The sequence below is a fragment of the Lathyrus oleraceus genome, chromosome 5 (assembly GCF_024323335.1).
Source record: "Lathyrus oleraceus cultivar Zhongwan6 chromosome 5, CAAS_Psat_ZW6_1.0, whole genome shotgun sequence".
Classification (NCBI taxonomy): domain Eukaryota; kingdom Viridiplantae; phylum Streptophyta; class Magnoliopsida; order Fabales; family Fabaceae; genus Lathyrus; species Lathyrus oleraceus.
In genome coordinates, this window is record NC_066583.1 from 57,600,761 (window position 1) to 57,615,722 (window position 14,962).

The 14,962-nt window shown below is 34.5% G+C and overlaps 1 protein-coding gene across 3 annotated transcripts; it reads left to right on the forward strand.

Annotated features, from left to right (window-relative positions):
• Window positions 1-520: 520 nt before the first annotated feature.
• Window positions 521-14,646, forward strand: LOC127084447 (ultraviolet-B receptor UVR8). 3 transcript variants are annotated; one of them, XM_051024891.1, is made up of 7 exons: window positions 521-689; window positions 848-1,021; window positions 2,457-2,492; window positions 2,613-2,746; window positions 2,836-4,107; window positions 13,433-13,520; window positions 14,232-14,646. In XM_051024891.1, exons 1-6 carry the CDS (start codon window positions 596-598, stop codon window positions 13,475-13,477), a joined length of 1,755 nt encoding a protein of 584 aa, XP_050880848.1. In that variant the 5' UTR covers window positions 521-595; the 3' UTR covers window positions 13,478-13,520; window positions 14,232-14,646. The 3 variants fall into 3 exon arrangements, with proteins under 3 accessions (XP_050880848.1, XP_050880850.1, XP_050880847.1); XM_051024893.1 differs by lacking the exon at window positions 13,433-13,520; XM_051024890.1 differs by lacking the exon at window positions 14,232-14,646 and having other exon boundaries at window positions 13,433-13,653.
• Window positions 14,647-14,962: the final 316 nt, after the last annotated feature.

A 14,962-nucleotide genomic window follows, 5' to 3' on the forward strand; every position in this document is an offset into this window, starting at 1 on the left:
GTTGAGAACATCGAGCCTATCTCTTTTTTTTTGTGTGCTGAAGTTGCATTCGTTATTAAGTGCTTGGATTATGTGATTCAGCAGGGATGAAATAAGCTTTGGATCGAAACAAATTGCTCCTTGATCATTAAAGCCTACTCCAACCCTCTTTTAATTCATTGGAAGCTTAGAAACACTTGGAAAAATCTTTTAGAAGAATGTACTAATTCGAACCTCATTATTTCTCATATATTTAGATAAGGGAATTCCTGTACCGATTACCTTCAGAAATATAGCTCTTTGCACAAATTCTTCCACAATCTTTTATTGAAAAATTCATAATGATTTTGTAAAGATTAGATTAGAGATACATTTCTTTAAGTTTATCTTTTTTGATGAGGCTAATTTAGTTCCCCTTTTTTAATCTTTGATTGTATTTTTTCTTTTCATTAATATTGATCATATTAAAAAAAAGTTATATGCTATTTTTAATAAAATAATTAGATCAATTAATGTTAATAACAAAATAGTAATAATTTTAAAAAAATAATTATTGAGACCAAGAAAAATCGCAGTAACATAGAGCTCGGGTTTCTGTGTCTTCTCGTCGGAGACAATGCAAGACACCGGAAGCTCTCGGAACTCCGACAATCCATCGCGCAAGGTCGTTGACGTAGCTGCTGGTGAATCACACACTCTCCTTCTTACCGGTAAGCCCCTTCAATATACCCCACCCAACTCTATTTATCTTTTTTTTTTCAATCCGAAGAAAAGAAAAAGTAGAAATTAAATTCTCGCACTGTGTAATTGCAAAGTATTTGTCTCTGTTGTGATTCATTGAGGGTTCAATTTTGTGGTGTTTTTGTAGGAGATGGCAGTGTGTACTCTTGGGGTAGAGGAATGTTTGGACGGCTTGGACTTGGTTCTCAAAAAGATGAATTTTTTCCAGTGAAAGTGAACTTTGAAAACCCTAGTGGAAGTGGTGACTGTGTCAAAATAGTGGGAATTGCTGCTGGTGCTTATCACAGTCTTGCTCTTGCAGGTTCTGTAACACACTTCATACATTTCAGTTTGCATTTTCTCTCCCTTTCTGTTGTTCTGATTTTTAGCATTTGTATACATTTCAACTTTCTTGTTCGCCTTGTGATGGATATCATCTGGTTTTATATTAGCATAGCTTTTTTTATCAAGTACGGACAGACTCTTGGCATAAATGATAAGTTTATGTTTGGATGTGTCGTGAGACTAGATGAGATGAGACCGTATTAGAAATGACAACATTAGAGAGTTGGAGTAGCACTTACAATAGAAAAGATGGCGGGAACTAAATTTAGGTGGTTTTGACATGTAAGGAAGGAGAATATATCTGATAGAGGATAGTGAAATCACTAGAAGCAGAGAAAGGCCTAAAAAACTAATAGAGAAACCATTAAGAAAGATCTAGAAATTAACTAGTTGGATAGAATTATGGTTTATGATAGAACATTACGCCCTCAAAATATGGTTCATGATAGAATAGTATGCCCTCAAAATATGGTTTATGATAGAACATTATGCCGTTGTTTAATCCTAGGTTGTTAAACTCGGCTGGAACGGCCTATATATCGGTGCGGAATGGTGGTGACGCGCCTTGGAACGGCCGAGACTGCCGTGTTTGGTTTTCCCTTTAATTTTAAAATGTTGAAAGGACTATTTTGGACATTTTAACATTAAAAAAAAAGCGGGCCCGCGTACAGCTCTCAGTAGCTTTTGAATCTACAACAGATATACCTCTCTCTCTCTCTCTCTCTCTCTCTGCCCCTCTTCTCTTCTTAGTTCCATTCATCTTCTCAGCTAACATTCCAAATGATGCTTGAACTTTATTAGAGACTTTAATTAAGTGTTTGTTTTTTTGAATTTTATTGACATTTGAAAGTATGTTGTGTAAGACTTGTGATTTTTATTTCTAATTATGAATGCTTCATGAATTTTGAGTAATTTATTTTAGTTTTTAACAATATCCATCAATACAACAACAACAACCAAGTCTTAAACTCGGATATAGGTGCGGCACAGCCATCCCAAAAAATGGAACGGAATGGGAACGCGGAGTGGAACGGGCATTATTTTAGTGACGCGGACACTAATAAATTTACTACTAACACATGTAATGATACTTTTGGAGTAGTAATGGTGGTGAAAATAAGCAAAAGGGGATGATAATGTTATGAAAGGAAATATTTTACAATTTATCAATTACAGCACAAGTGCAATGAAGTGAATGAAGATATATATGTTCGGTTTGTTTTTGGTCTCAGAGCAAGACTTTGATAACCCGGGAGAGGGATTTGAATATCATTTTCCCTTGATGGGAACCAAACCAAAGTGGTGTAGTTATTGATAATTGTATTTATTAACCTCATTATTATCAACGTACTGGTTTGGTTTGTTTATCCAGTAGCCCCATCTAATACTTCAATTTATTTTTGTATTAACAGAAGATGGATCTGTTTGGTGCTGGGGTTACAACATCTGTATCCTTAATATGCATATAGTCCCTTGATTGAGTGCAATTACAGATTGTTTTCACTTCTATAAACTTATCGATTTTATATTATTATTTACTAATATCTCCATCCTTGACTACTTTATGGATGGTCAACTTGGTATCAGTGAAGAGGACTCGCATGATTCCCTGGCTCCTTGCTTACTTAGCAAGTTTCTTGAGGTGCAACCACCTGATTCTTCAACCGGTCTATCTGAAGCAGAAGACAGAGCATCACTAAAGGTATAACATGCATTCCACTCGATTAATTCGAAAACACAAGCCAACGTGACAGCATCATTAAGGCATTTTCATCTGTTCAACTTTCTCAGATGTGTACTGTCAAAGCAGGAGGAATGATGTCTCTGGCTATTGATAACCGTGGGACCCTGTGGATATGGGGAAACATCCCAGAAGAAAACAAAGAAGGTGGTTTATCTCTTGTAAGCAGTTTCATTCCAAGACCAGTCTGGGATTTTCATGGTCGAGCTGTTGTCAAGGTTTCATGTGGAAACGAGCATGTTGTAGCGCTGGTTAGTGCTACAGAATCACACAAGGGTGAAGATCTACTTTGCTACTCTTGGGGTTATAACAGCCACGGCCAATTAGGTTTGGGGGATAGACAGAGCAGGCTGCGTCCCGAAGTTGTAAAAATACTCGACGAGGATTCTCCTTTGACAATTTACGAGGTAGCATGTGGTGCCTTTCACACGGCTTTGCTAACTCACAAAAAGGAACGTGGTGACACATTAGAAAGCATGTGCTGGACCTTTGGCCTTGGCGAAAACGGTCAACTTGGGCATGGAACGACGCAAAGCGCTTTATTTCCTACACCCGTTAAAGTGTTGCCCCAAAATGCATACTTTATTTCTGTTGACTGTGGCTTGTTTCATACAAGTGTTGTTTCCTCGACTGGGGGTGTATGGTCCTGGGGAATGGAGAAGGGTCTTGGCTTATGTCCTGACGCCAGTCGTGGTGAAACAGTTTCCGGTGACGCCCTCTCCCCCCTTCTCATCTCATGCACGCCGCATCAATCTATTTTTCCAGATCCAGTTAAAGTTGTGTGTGGGGCTGCACACACTGTTGTTATCGTGCAGAAGGGATATAAGGTGTGGTCTTGGGGCAGAGGAAGGAGTGGTGTTCTTGGGAATGGTAAGGAAATTGATAGTTACACTCCCACCATTGTTTTGTGGCCTCCAATGACCGAGGATTTCAAAGAAGAGGATTCGAAGAGCTCGGATGAGCAAGATAACGCCGCAGAAAAGAAACTCGAAGTAATAACAGAAACAGACGAGAAATTATCATCAGCATTGAATGAGGTGAAGCTACTTCAAACAAAGCTATCTACAATGGAAAAATATGCTAGTATACTTCATGGTTCGATTTTTGGAAAACCTTTTGATGAACACGATATACCAGTTTCGATGTGGGATTCAGGTTCAATGAATGTTGCAAAAGAATGGGATGACATGTTAGAGGCAGCAGATGATAGGAAGCTAGTTAGGATGGAAATGTTTTACCGCGACATGCTAGCCGGCGTGAAAGATAAATTAATGAAGAGAAAGATCAAGGAAATTATAAAGGAGTGTCTCCAATCTTCAAAGGTAAGTAATAATTAGTATCTATAGAAACAAAAAATCTCATTCTGAACATAAGAATTCTCATACACAGTAGCAAAGTTATTTTATCACTTGATCAATCTTTCTTTGAGTACTATGTATTACACAATTGTGACTTCAAATTATTAGATATTCTTTTGCTTCGTGCATTGCTGTCATTTTTCAAAAATAAAAATGGGCAAGTTCCTCTTAGATGATAAGAAAAGATTGATAATATTTTAGATATTGTAGTTAGCTATGCCAAATTCCAGTGGGATTAGTAACTATATTTCTAAATTATTATCAGAATTTGTTTCTGTATTTGGTTAAAATTAGGAGTTTAGATCTGAATATAATAGGAGTTTAGAATTATCAGAACAAGGATTTGTTTTTTCTTTTGTATCATAATAATGATAATAATAGTTCAGAATTTCAATACTCATTTCTTTTTTATTTAAAAGCTTTTTGATTTCAACATAGAATCATTATTCCCTTATAAACAAATTCCCTTATGTGGAAAGAATATGAGCAAATGTTTTATCAAGAAGAGTTACTTTGGTTTCATAAATTTAGACCAAAGTGGTGTGTTTGTCTCAAGAGTAAGAGAATACACATTTACTTCTCCAGTATTAAGGAGCATTTGTGACTTTCTAATATAGTAAACAAACTTAAATCCGTATTCTTAGAAATATTCAATAAGAAAAGAGAAAAAAATTTAAATTTATTTAAATTTAATTTCTTTTTTAATTGGATTTATAGGTGATTGTGATTATGCAAGAGAGAGAAAATGTTTTTTTTAATTAATAAAAAAGTTGTGTTGTGATAGGTTGTTTTTAAAAGTAAATAATAAAAAATTAATAGTTGAAATATTAAATAATTGAATTTTTTTATAAATTAAATAATTAAATATTAATAGTTGAAATATTAAATAATTGAAATATTTTATAAACTAAATAGTTAAATATTAATAGTTGAAATATTTATAAACTAATTATTTAATAAACTAAATATTGAAATATTAAATAATTGAAATATTTTATAAACTAGTTATTTAATAAACTAAATAATTGAAATATTAATAGTTAAAATATTAAATAATTGAAATATTTTATAAATTTATTATTTAATAAACTAAATAATTAAAATATTAAATAATTAAAATATTTTATAAACTTATTATTTAATAAACTAAACAATTTAAATATTATTATTGTAAATATTAAATAATTGAAATATTAATAGTTGAAAATATTTAAGCAACTAATTTCAAATAAAATTACTTGAAATATTAATAAAATAAATAATTGAATATTCAACTATTCAAATATTTAAATATTAAATAATGCAAATATTAATATCAAATAATTGAAATACTTTATAACCTTATTATTTAATAAACTAAATAATTTAAATATTAATAGTCAAAATATTAAATAATGCAAATATTAATATTTGAAAATATTTAAGCAATTAATTTTAAATAAAATTAGTTGAAATATTAAATAATTAAAATATTAAATATTAATAATTTAAATATTAATAACTGAAATATGTAAGAATACAAATGGCTTGGTGGAGAGGTGCCCGTACTTGATGTAAGTAGAAGGTCCAATAAGGGTAATGCTAACTTGTGCCATAGGGGTATAAGTTAAGAAATCCATTTATAAAAAATTTGTATTGAAAACAACAATTAAAAAATTAAATTTCATATTTTTAATATAACTAATACACAATTTCCAAGACAATATTCCTTTATTTAGTTCTTAACTTGTGCCCCTAGGGCACAAGTTAACATTACCCATTAAATAATAATTATTATTCTAGAATTCATTAAAAATAAAAAATAAAACAAAAATGCCACGTAAGCAATTTTTTGAAGGAAAATTACGATCCAAAACACAACAAAAATTAAAATATTTTCTTTAGTGATCCTTACGAATGAGCATGATCAGTGATAGAAACTGTTACCTCTTGTGGCGATTGAAACCTTTGATGCAGATTTAAGGAGTGATCACGAGCGTTGAATGGTGACAACACCTCTACTCAGTCCACACGAACGGATTCCTTCAGTCTCAGTGTTAGCGGCTACGAATGAAGGCTTTGAGTGAGAGAGAGAGAAACGAAATTTCATAAAGTGAAATACTTCTCCACAAAGGTTCTATTTTATAACCACTTGTGTGGGCTGCAAGCTAAAAAACCCACTTAAGTGTATGTAGCCCATATCTTATGGTATATCAAAAATCACTTAAGTGCGTGGTACCTTACCATATTTCGTATTCTACTTAAGTGCATCGTACCTTACGATGTTCTACAATTCACGTAAGTGCACTGTACCTTACGGTGTTCCTCATTTACTCTGTCTCTCGTCAATCCGTCCTTTTGTGTGTGACCCTGTAGATTTTCGCGATATTGACAATTATATCAAATCACATATTTAACATAATAAACAATGAACGGTATTTAGCAACACATCACTGCTATCCAAGACACGAAAATGTCATGTGATCTGACAAATCCCTTTTTGTGATAATACTTGTGTGTACAATTACCATTTTACCCTTATATCTATATTAAAAACAAAACATACACCGTGTCATCCTTGTCCAGTTCAATATAGGATCCTTAGACATTTATCTTGTTACGCAGGATGAACAAATTTCATCTAGGTCACTCATGTCCCTCATCATGCTTCGTGGAGTATCCATCAACTATCTTTATGGTCATCCAGTTACGGACAATGTTTGATCAGCAATAAAACACTCGACTCTACATCTAGGGTCCATATTGATTTCAGGTCGAATGATGGTATACACCACTATCACTATGAGAATAACTTATGACACTTTACATAACATTCTATGTAGTATTCTCATAACGGGTCAATCTGATATAAATATTACTCATAATATTCATACCTATGTTTACAACTTGATAACTCCTTATTCATGATCCATGAGATGTGATCATCAATCTATATACATAATAGTCTTAATGCTTTAATGTATCTCATTTCACAACAAAGCTCGACTACAAATACTTTAAGAATAATGTCCTTATGTTTAATGAGATCTCATAATTAAGTCACACTTGATACATTAAACGACTAACTATTCTAGGGACTTTATTAAACAAACATAATAAAGAAAAAATCTTTTATTATTAATAAATAATTCGATACAAATAGCAAAAGTATTGACCTCTAGGACTTACATCAATATTTTTGCCACATCAGCTGTTTTTTGTAATGGAAAAGTGACATTAGAGACTAAAATCAAACGAAATTTAACATATAAGAAGTCAGATAAAAAAAAAGATACAAGGACCAAAATCAAAAACTCGCTAACTTACATAGACCAAAAAACTATTTAAGTCTTATATTTATTTATTTTTAATAATTTTAATTCAAATTTAACATTAATTTAACTATTCTAATTAAAATGCATAAGAGTATATTTATTAAAATTAAACAAAAAATATTTTAATAAATTTTTTAATATTATAAAATTAAAATAATACAAAAGTACACAACAAAAATACATAAAATTATATTTTAATTAAAATACAAAAATAATATAAAGATTAACTTTCATTATTCTCATGACCAAACTTCTCCCAAATATGTTCACCAAATCTGTTTGAAGTTGATGATGGTTTTGTTTTTGATGAATATGTGATACTCTGTCAAACAATGTGGCCAAACTAAGATCGGGACCGGAAGATACTTTAGTTGTAGAGAAATTATTATCAATATGGTAATCAAAATTACCAGCATATGTGTCTTGCTCATCTTCGACAATCACATTATGCAGTATAATGCATGCCATTATGTGTTCATTATATTCACGTGTTAAACACGAGCTGGACCACATACAATTGTGAATTGGACTCGGAGTACTCCAAATACTCGTTCAAAATTCTTCCGTACTGATTCTTGACTTAGGGAAAATAACTTTCTCTTTTCTCCTTGTGGCATAGGGATAGTCTTAACAAATGTTGCCCTCTCAGGGTAAATGTCATATGCTAGGTAGTAGCCCATATGATATGTGGTTTGATTCACTGTGCATTGAGCTTCATGAGTTTGTCCATTTAAAACATCGTTAAACACATCAGATGTGTTTAACACATTAATATCGTTGTTAGAACCCGTAGTGCCAAAAAATGTATGCCAAATCCACAAATCTTGAGATGCAACAACTTCAAGCATGACTGTGGATTTACCGTGATCACCTCTAGAAAACTGGCATTTGTTAAAACTTGTGTTCACACACTAAAATACAAACTCAATATTTGCTGACAGATGAAATCACTTGATTTATTATTCAAAGAAAAGCTTGGCTTAAATAGCCTTTACAAAATGAAAAGTAACGTTACCCACTAACAGAATTATAAGGACCTGAATAATAGGTTTCTTTATTGACTAAACTGAGAGAAAATAACAACTATGAATTAAAACTAATTTTCCTGAAGAATAGGTCCATCAAGAATAAGTCCATCAATCCCTCCTTTAAGCTGAATACAGTAGATAAATCAGCTTACTTCTATTGCAGACATCAGCCCCAGCATCTCTCGTAGCTTGATAAATTGTTCTTTCTTCAATGGCTTTGTCATAATATCTGCAATTTGCTTCTGCGTATTACAGTACTTCAATTTCACAGTTCCTTCATTCACCAAGTCTATCAAAAAATGAAACTTCACATTTATGTGTTTACTCTTGCCATGGAACACATAATGCTTTGACAATTGTATTGTTGAACTCTTATCACAGTAAATTATGCTGCCTTCTTCTCCTTTATGCCCAAGTTTTTTGAGTAACCTCGTAAGCCAAATGTATTGACATGCGCAAGAAGCCGCGACAATGTACTCAGCTTCGGTGGTAGATAATGTAACCACCGGCTGTTTCTTTGATGCCCAAGAAACAGCACCTCCTGCAAGAAGAAATACAAAACCAGAAGTACTTTTCCTGTCATTAAGATCTCCTGCAAAGTCGCTGTCCGTGTATGCCACCAATTCTGTGATGCTTTCTCCTTTGTAAAGAATTCCCATTAAATTGTGCCATTGATGTATCTTAATATCCTCTTTGCTGCACACCAATGCTCCTCAGTTGGAGATGACATATATCTGCTAATCAAACTCACACCAAACATAATGTCTGGTCTTGTTGCTGTCAAGTACATCAAGCTTCCAACAACTTGCTTGAACATGGTTGAATCGATCTTGGTTCCCTTCTCATCCTTGGAAAGCCTTGTTCCTGGCACAATAGGATTTCCAACTGGTTTGCTATCAGACATGCCAAACCTTGCCAACACTTCTCTCTCATACTTTCTTTGACACATGAATATTCCCTTTGAATTCTGTATAATTTCCATGCCAAGGAAATAGCTCATCTTTCCCAAATCAGACATGTCAAATTCATGCATCATTGACATCTTAAATTCCTCACAAATACTGTTATTATTCCCGGTATAAATCAAGTCATCAACGTAAAGACTGACAATTAGGATTTTACCTCCCTCATTTTCTTTTGTAAAGAGCGTATGTTCGGAAGCACACCTTTTGAAGCCCTCTCGAACGAAGTAGGATTCTATGCGACTGTACCAAGCTCGTGGAGCCTGTTTTAGTCCGTATAAAGCTTTATTTAGCTTATATACCTTTTCTTCTTCTCCCTTCTTCTCAAAGCCAGTAGGTTGTTGTACATACACCACTTCCTTAAGTTCTCCTTGAAGGAATGCACTCTTGACATCTAACTGGTATACTTCCCATTTGTTTTGAGCTGCAGTTGCCAGGATAAGTCTTATTGTATCAAGACGAGCCACCGGAGCAAACACCTCTGTGTAGTCAATCCCATATTGTTGCGCATATCCTTTGGCCACCAACCTAGCTTTGTGCTTCTCTACATTACCATGCTCGTTAAGCTTGGTTTTAAAAACCCATTTAACTCCAATATCTTTGACTCCACTCGGCAAGGTTGTGAGTTCCCACGTGCCATTTTTCTCTATCGAATCAATCTCTTTAGCCATCGCATCTCTCCATTTTTCCTCTTTCGCAGCTTCATTGTATGTGACTGGATCTTCTGTTATCATCATCATTGCTTCTTCTTCCTCCTCTGAAAGTCCTTCTCCGGTTGTGTATTCTGACATCCATGCAGGAGCTCTTCGAGATCTACCTTTAGGCGAGTTTGGTTTGCTTCCACCTGATGAGGTTGTGGAGGAGTTTCCTCCTGTTTGTGAGACTGGGTTACTTGTGTTGTTAGAATCAGAGTCTTCTTCTAACTCTAACTCTTTGTTAGCATCTGAATTTTTATCTTCCCAGTCCAGTACCTCTGATTGCACTTCTTCTTTGCTTTGTTCCCACTTCCAGCATTCATTTTCCTCAAATTTTACATCTCTGCTGATTGTTATTTTCTTGGTAATAGGATCAAAGAGTTTGTATGCTTTGGACTCCTTGCTCATACCAAGAAAAATGTGTGCTTTACTTTTGTCATCTAGCTTTATTCGTTTCTGATCTGGAACATGTACATGAGCAAGACATCCGAATATTCGAAAGTGATCCACTCTTGGTTTGCAGCCAGTCCATGCTTCTTGTGGAGTCATGTTTTCAAGAGTTGTTGTTGGACATCTATTAAGAATGTGAATCGACCAATTTGCCGCTTCAGCCCAGAATTCCTTCGGCATTTGTTTCTCAGACAACATGGAGCGCACCATATTCATGATCGTCCGGTTCTTCCACTCGGCAACACCATTTTGTTGGGGAGTGTATGCTGCCGTTAGTTGTCGAGTGATCCCATGAGTGCTGCAAAAGTCTGTAAACTCCTTTGAGTTATACTCGCCTCCTCTATCCGTTCTTAAACACTTGATGCTTGTTCCAGCCTCCTTTTCAGCCCATGTTTTGAATCCTTTGAAAGCCTCCAATGCTTCTGATTTCTGATTCAAAAAATATATCCAAGTTTTACGTGTAAAGTCATCAATAAAACTTAGGATATACCTCTTATTGCTGTTGAAAATTGGGCTAACAGGACCACAAATGTCTGAGTGAACAAGCTGCAATTTGTGTGTTGCTCTCCAGAGATTTCTTTTAGGAATGGGATCTCGGTGCTGATTCCCTACGAGACAATGTGTGCACAACTTCTGGGGAGTTTTCACAGTAGGCAGCCCTTCAACCATTCCTCGATATGCAAGAGTTCTGAGTCCCTTGTAGTTGAGATGTCCAAACCGTGAATGCCATAGTCGTGATTCATCATCAGCCTGAACTTGCATACATTTAGGTAGAGTTGACACCATCTTTGCCAAGAAATAGAACATTCTATTTCCACTCATATCTGAATGCATGATTAGTCCTCTACTAGGATGAAACACCTTGCAGGTGCTATTTTGAATCAATACAGTGAGCCCCTTTTCTTGTAACTGCCCAATACTTAACAAATTATTCTTTAGTTCAGGAATATAATAAACATTGGTAATTACCTGAACGATGCCATTTACACATAATCGCACACTTCCTATTCCCGTCACTGCAATACGACTGTCATTTCCCAATTTCACTGTTTGCTTGAAGCCCTCATTCAAGTCTGTAAACCACTCCTTATTTCCACTCATGTGATTGCTACATCCAGAGTCCAAGAACCATATTTCTTCTCTTGTCGCTTTCTTTTCTTCAATGTATGCCATGAGTAACAACTCATCTTCATGCTCTAATTCAGCAAAGTTGGCCCTTCTTTCCCAATCTGGACATTCGTAGTGGAAATGTCCCTTTTTGTGACACTTGAAGCACTCTATTGCTGCTTTGTAAGCTGGTGATGGTCTCCCTCGACCCCGTCCTCGATATCCTCCAAACGTGCTTCTGCCTCTTCCTCTTCCGCTTCTCTCCTCTTGAGTCACGTTAAGCACCAACTCTTCTTCATTGATCCTTCTTCGGAACTTTTGTTCATGGACAATGAGTGAACTTTGAAGTTCATCGACTGAGAGGCAATTTATGTCATTTGATTCCTCTATCGAGACAACTATGTAATTAAACCTCTCGGTGAGAGTCCGCAGAATTTTCTCCACAATTTGAATGTCTTGCATTGCCTCTCCATTGTTGCGCATGTTGTTTGCCACCGTCATTACTCTGGAAAAATATTCGACGATGGTTTCTCCTTCTTTCATTTCCAGAATTTCAAATTCTCTTCTGAGAGCTTGCAATTGGGCTCTTTGCACCCTCTTACTTCCTTGATATTTCCTTCTCATTGATTCCCACAGTTGTGCAGATGTGTCTTTCTGCAGGATTGTCTTCAGAATGCTCTTATCTATGGCTGCAAATAGATAATTTTTGACTTTCAGATTTGCTCTTGCCTTCTTCTCCGCATCATCCTCCACTGCATCTGCGCCCAACTCGACGTATCCTGGATCAATGAGATGCCACCACTCCTTGGAACGAAGTAAATTCTCCATCAGCATACTCCAATGATCGTAATCCCCATCAAACTTAGGAATACTCAACAAGTTTTGTCCTTCATTCGACATTTTTCTCACTCTCTGGATCAGGCCTCGTGGTGAGGCTCTGATACCACTTGTTAAAACTTGTGTTCACACACTAAAATACAAACTCAATATTTGCTGAGAGATGAAATCACTTGATTTATTATTCAAAGAAAAGCTTGGCTTAAATAGCCTTTACAAAATGAAAAGTAACGTTACCCACTAACATAATTATAAGGACCTGAATAATAGGTTTCTTTATTGACTAAACTGAGAGAAAATAACAACTATTAATTAAAACTAATTTTCCTGAAGAATAGGTCCATCAAGAATAAGTCCATCAGCATTTCCATGCAACAAGACAATTTTTCCATTCTCAATGCATACAATCAATTGAACCCAACATACCTAAAAAACCACGTGCCTTGCCAATTTGTAGTAGACGAGCAATGTCTTCATTGTTTGGCCTTCTTATGTACTCGGAGCCAAATATTTCACGGGTGATCCATATGCTAGTATACGAAGAGCATCATTGCATTCCTGGAATGATGCAAGTCCTGTTCTACCAACTACATCAATCCTTTTTTGAAAGTACTCATCATGATTTCCAAGGGCTTCAATGATAAGAAAGAACACATGTTTTTTCATACGAAACCTTCGTCGAAATTGAGCATCGGTGTAATATAGGATTTTTAGAGAAACAGTCTTTAAACAAGTGATTATGCCTTTTTTTTATGATTTTGATCTATCACTGCTCTTCGTTTTCTACGCCTACTTGTATTATTGGTTTGCTGCTCCGCTTCACGTACTAACTTTATCACCTTCTCTTCGGTGTTGTCGTTGAGGCAGTCACTATTTTAATATTATTTGATGTGCAGATTGAGTTAGTTTACGTTGGCTCTGGAAACCACAACAAGTTATAAATACTGCCACGTAGATGCAATCCAATGCCGGTGAACTATAAATGTAGTCAACTCTAATAAACCAAACCTTTAAATCCTTGTGTTAAATTGCTCTTAGTATCAGATTTCATGTTTTTTTTCCAAAACAATCTTATTTGCTCATGTGGCATTGAAATGTATGAGGTGATATTTTTTTATTATTGTCATATCATTAAAAATATTTAAATATTTAAAAATTCATTATTTTATTTTCTTAAGTTTTTATTTTTAATAATTAAATGTTTTTAATTATTTTAATTACTTTTTACCTTAATTATAACTTTAGTCATTTTTTATCTCACATTTTAAAAAGCACTCAATTTAAAAAAGGATTAAAATTGTGATTTTTAAAATAGAAAAATCAAAATTCAAAAAGAGATAAAATATGGGGATCAAAATTCCAATTAAATCTTATTTTGGTCCGTTTTTTATTTGTACATGCAACAACCACAAATCAAACAACTTCTACTCTTCATCCCCGCCTTCTTCTTATGGCTCCTCTTCAATACATGGTTTCTTCATATAACTCTTCATCTCAACATAGAAGCCCCACTTTAAAAAATGCTTTAGAAAATTAAAATACTTTACAAAATGTTTATAAAATACGACATTTATCCTGAGATTAATTGGTTTTTCCTTATAGTTTTACTTTGTACCTATTCTAGTGAAGCTTCTATCAATAAAATTTCCTACCACAGGTGGATTCAACTTATTAACTTTCCTATTATCATTGCAGGTGCATCTAACATTGCTCCAGTGAGATCTGTGAATTATATTACATGGGTAATTGTGGGAATATTTTTCAATTTCTATGTGTATAGAAAGTTCAAAGGTTGGTGAGCTAAAAGTACTTATATTTTGTCAACTGGTTTAGATATTGAAGTTACTTTTATGGGTTTAGTACTTTATTTTACACTTGAATCTTATGGTCCAACATGGTGGGACATTTCTCAAATCAAGAAGGACATGCCAAACTTATGGCACATCAGAATGGGACATTCCTCAAATCAAGTCCTTCAACACATTTCACATTTTGTCAAATGCAATTTTGATAGAGCAAGCGATTGTGATGTATTCCACAAGGAAAAACAATGTAGAAACCATTTTCCTTTAAGTATTAATAAAGTTGAAGCACCTTTTGAATTGATTCACTATGACTTATAGGGGAAATACAATACTGCCACAAACAATGGATCACATTGCTTTCTAACCATTACAGATGACTACACTTGTGACATATGTGTATATTTAATGAAGCACAAGACAAAAACTTTACAACATTTGATTAGTTTTAGCAATCTAATCAAAAGGCTGTTTAATATGCATATGAAGAGGATTATGAGTGACAATGGGACAAAGTTTACTAACTCTGATATCAAGTGCTTCACTAAAAAATAAGGGATCATGCATGAAACTTCTTGTGCTGCCACACCTAAACATAATGGACGTGTGGAACGCAAGCATAGA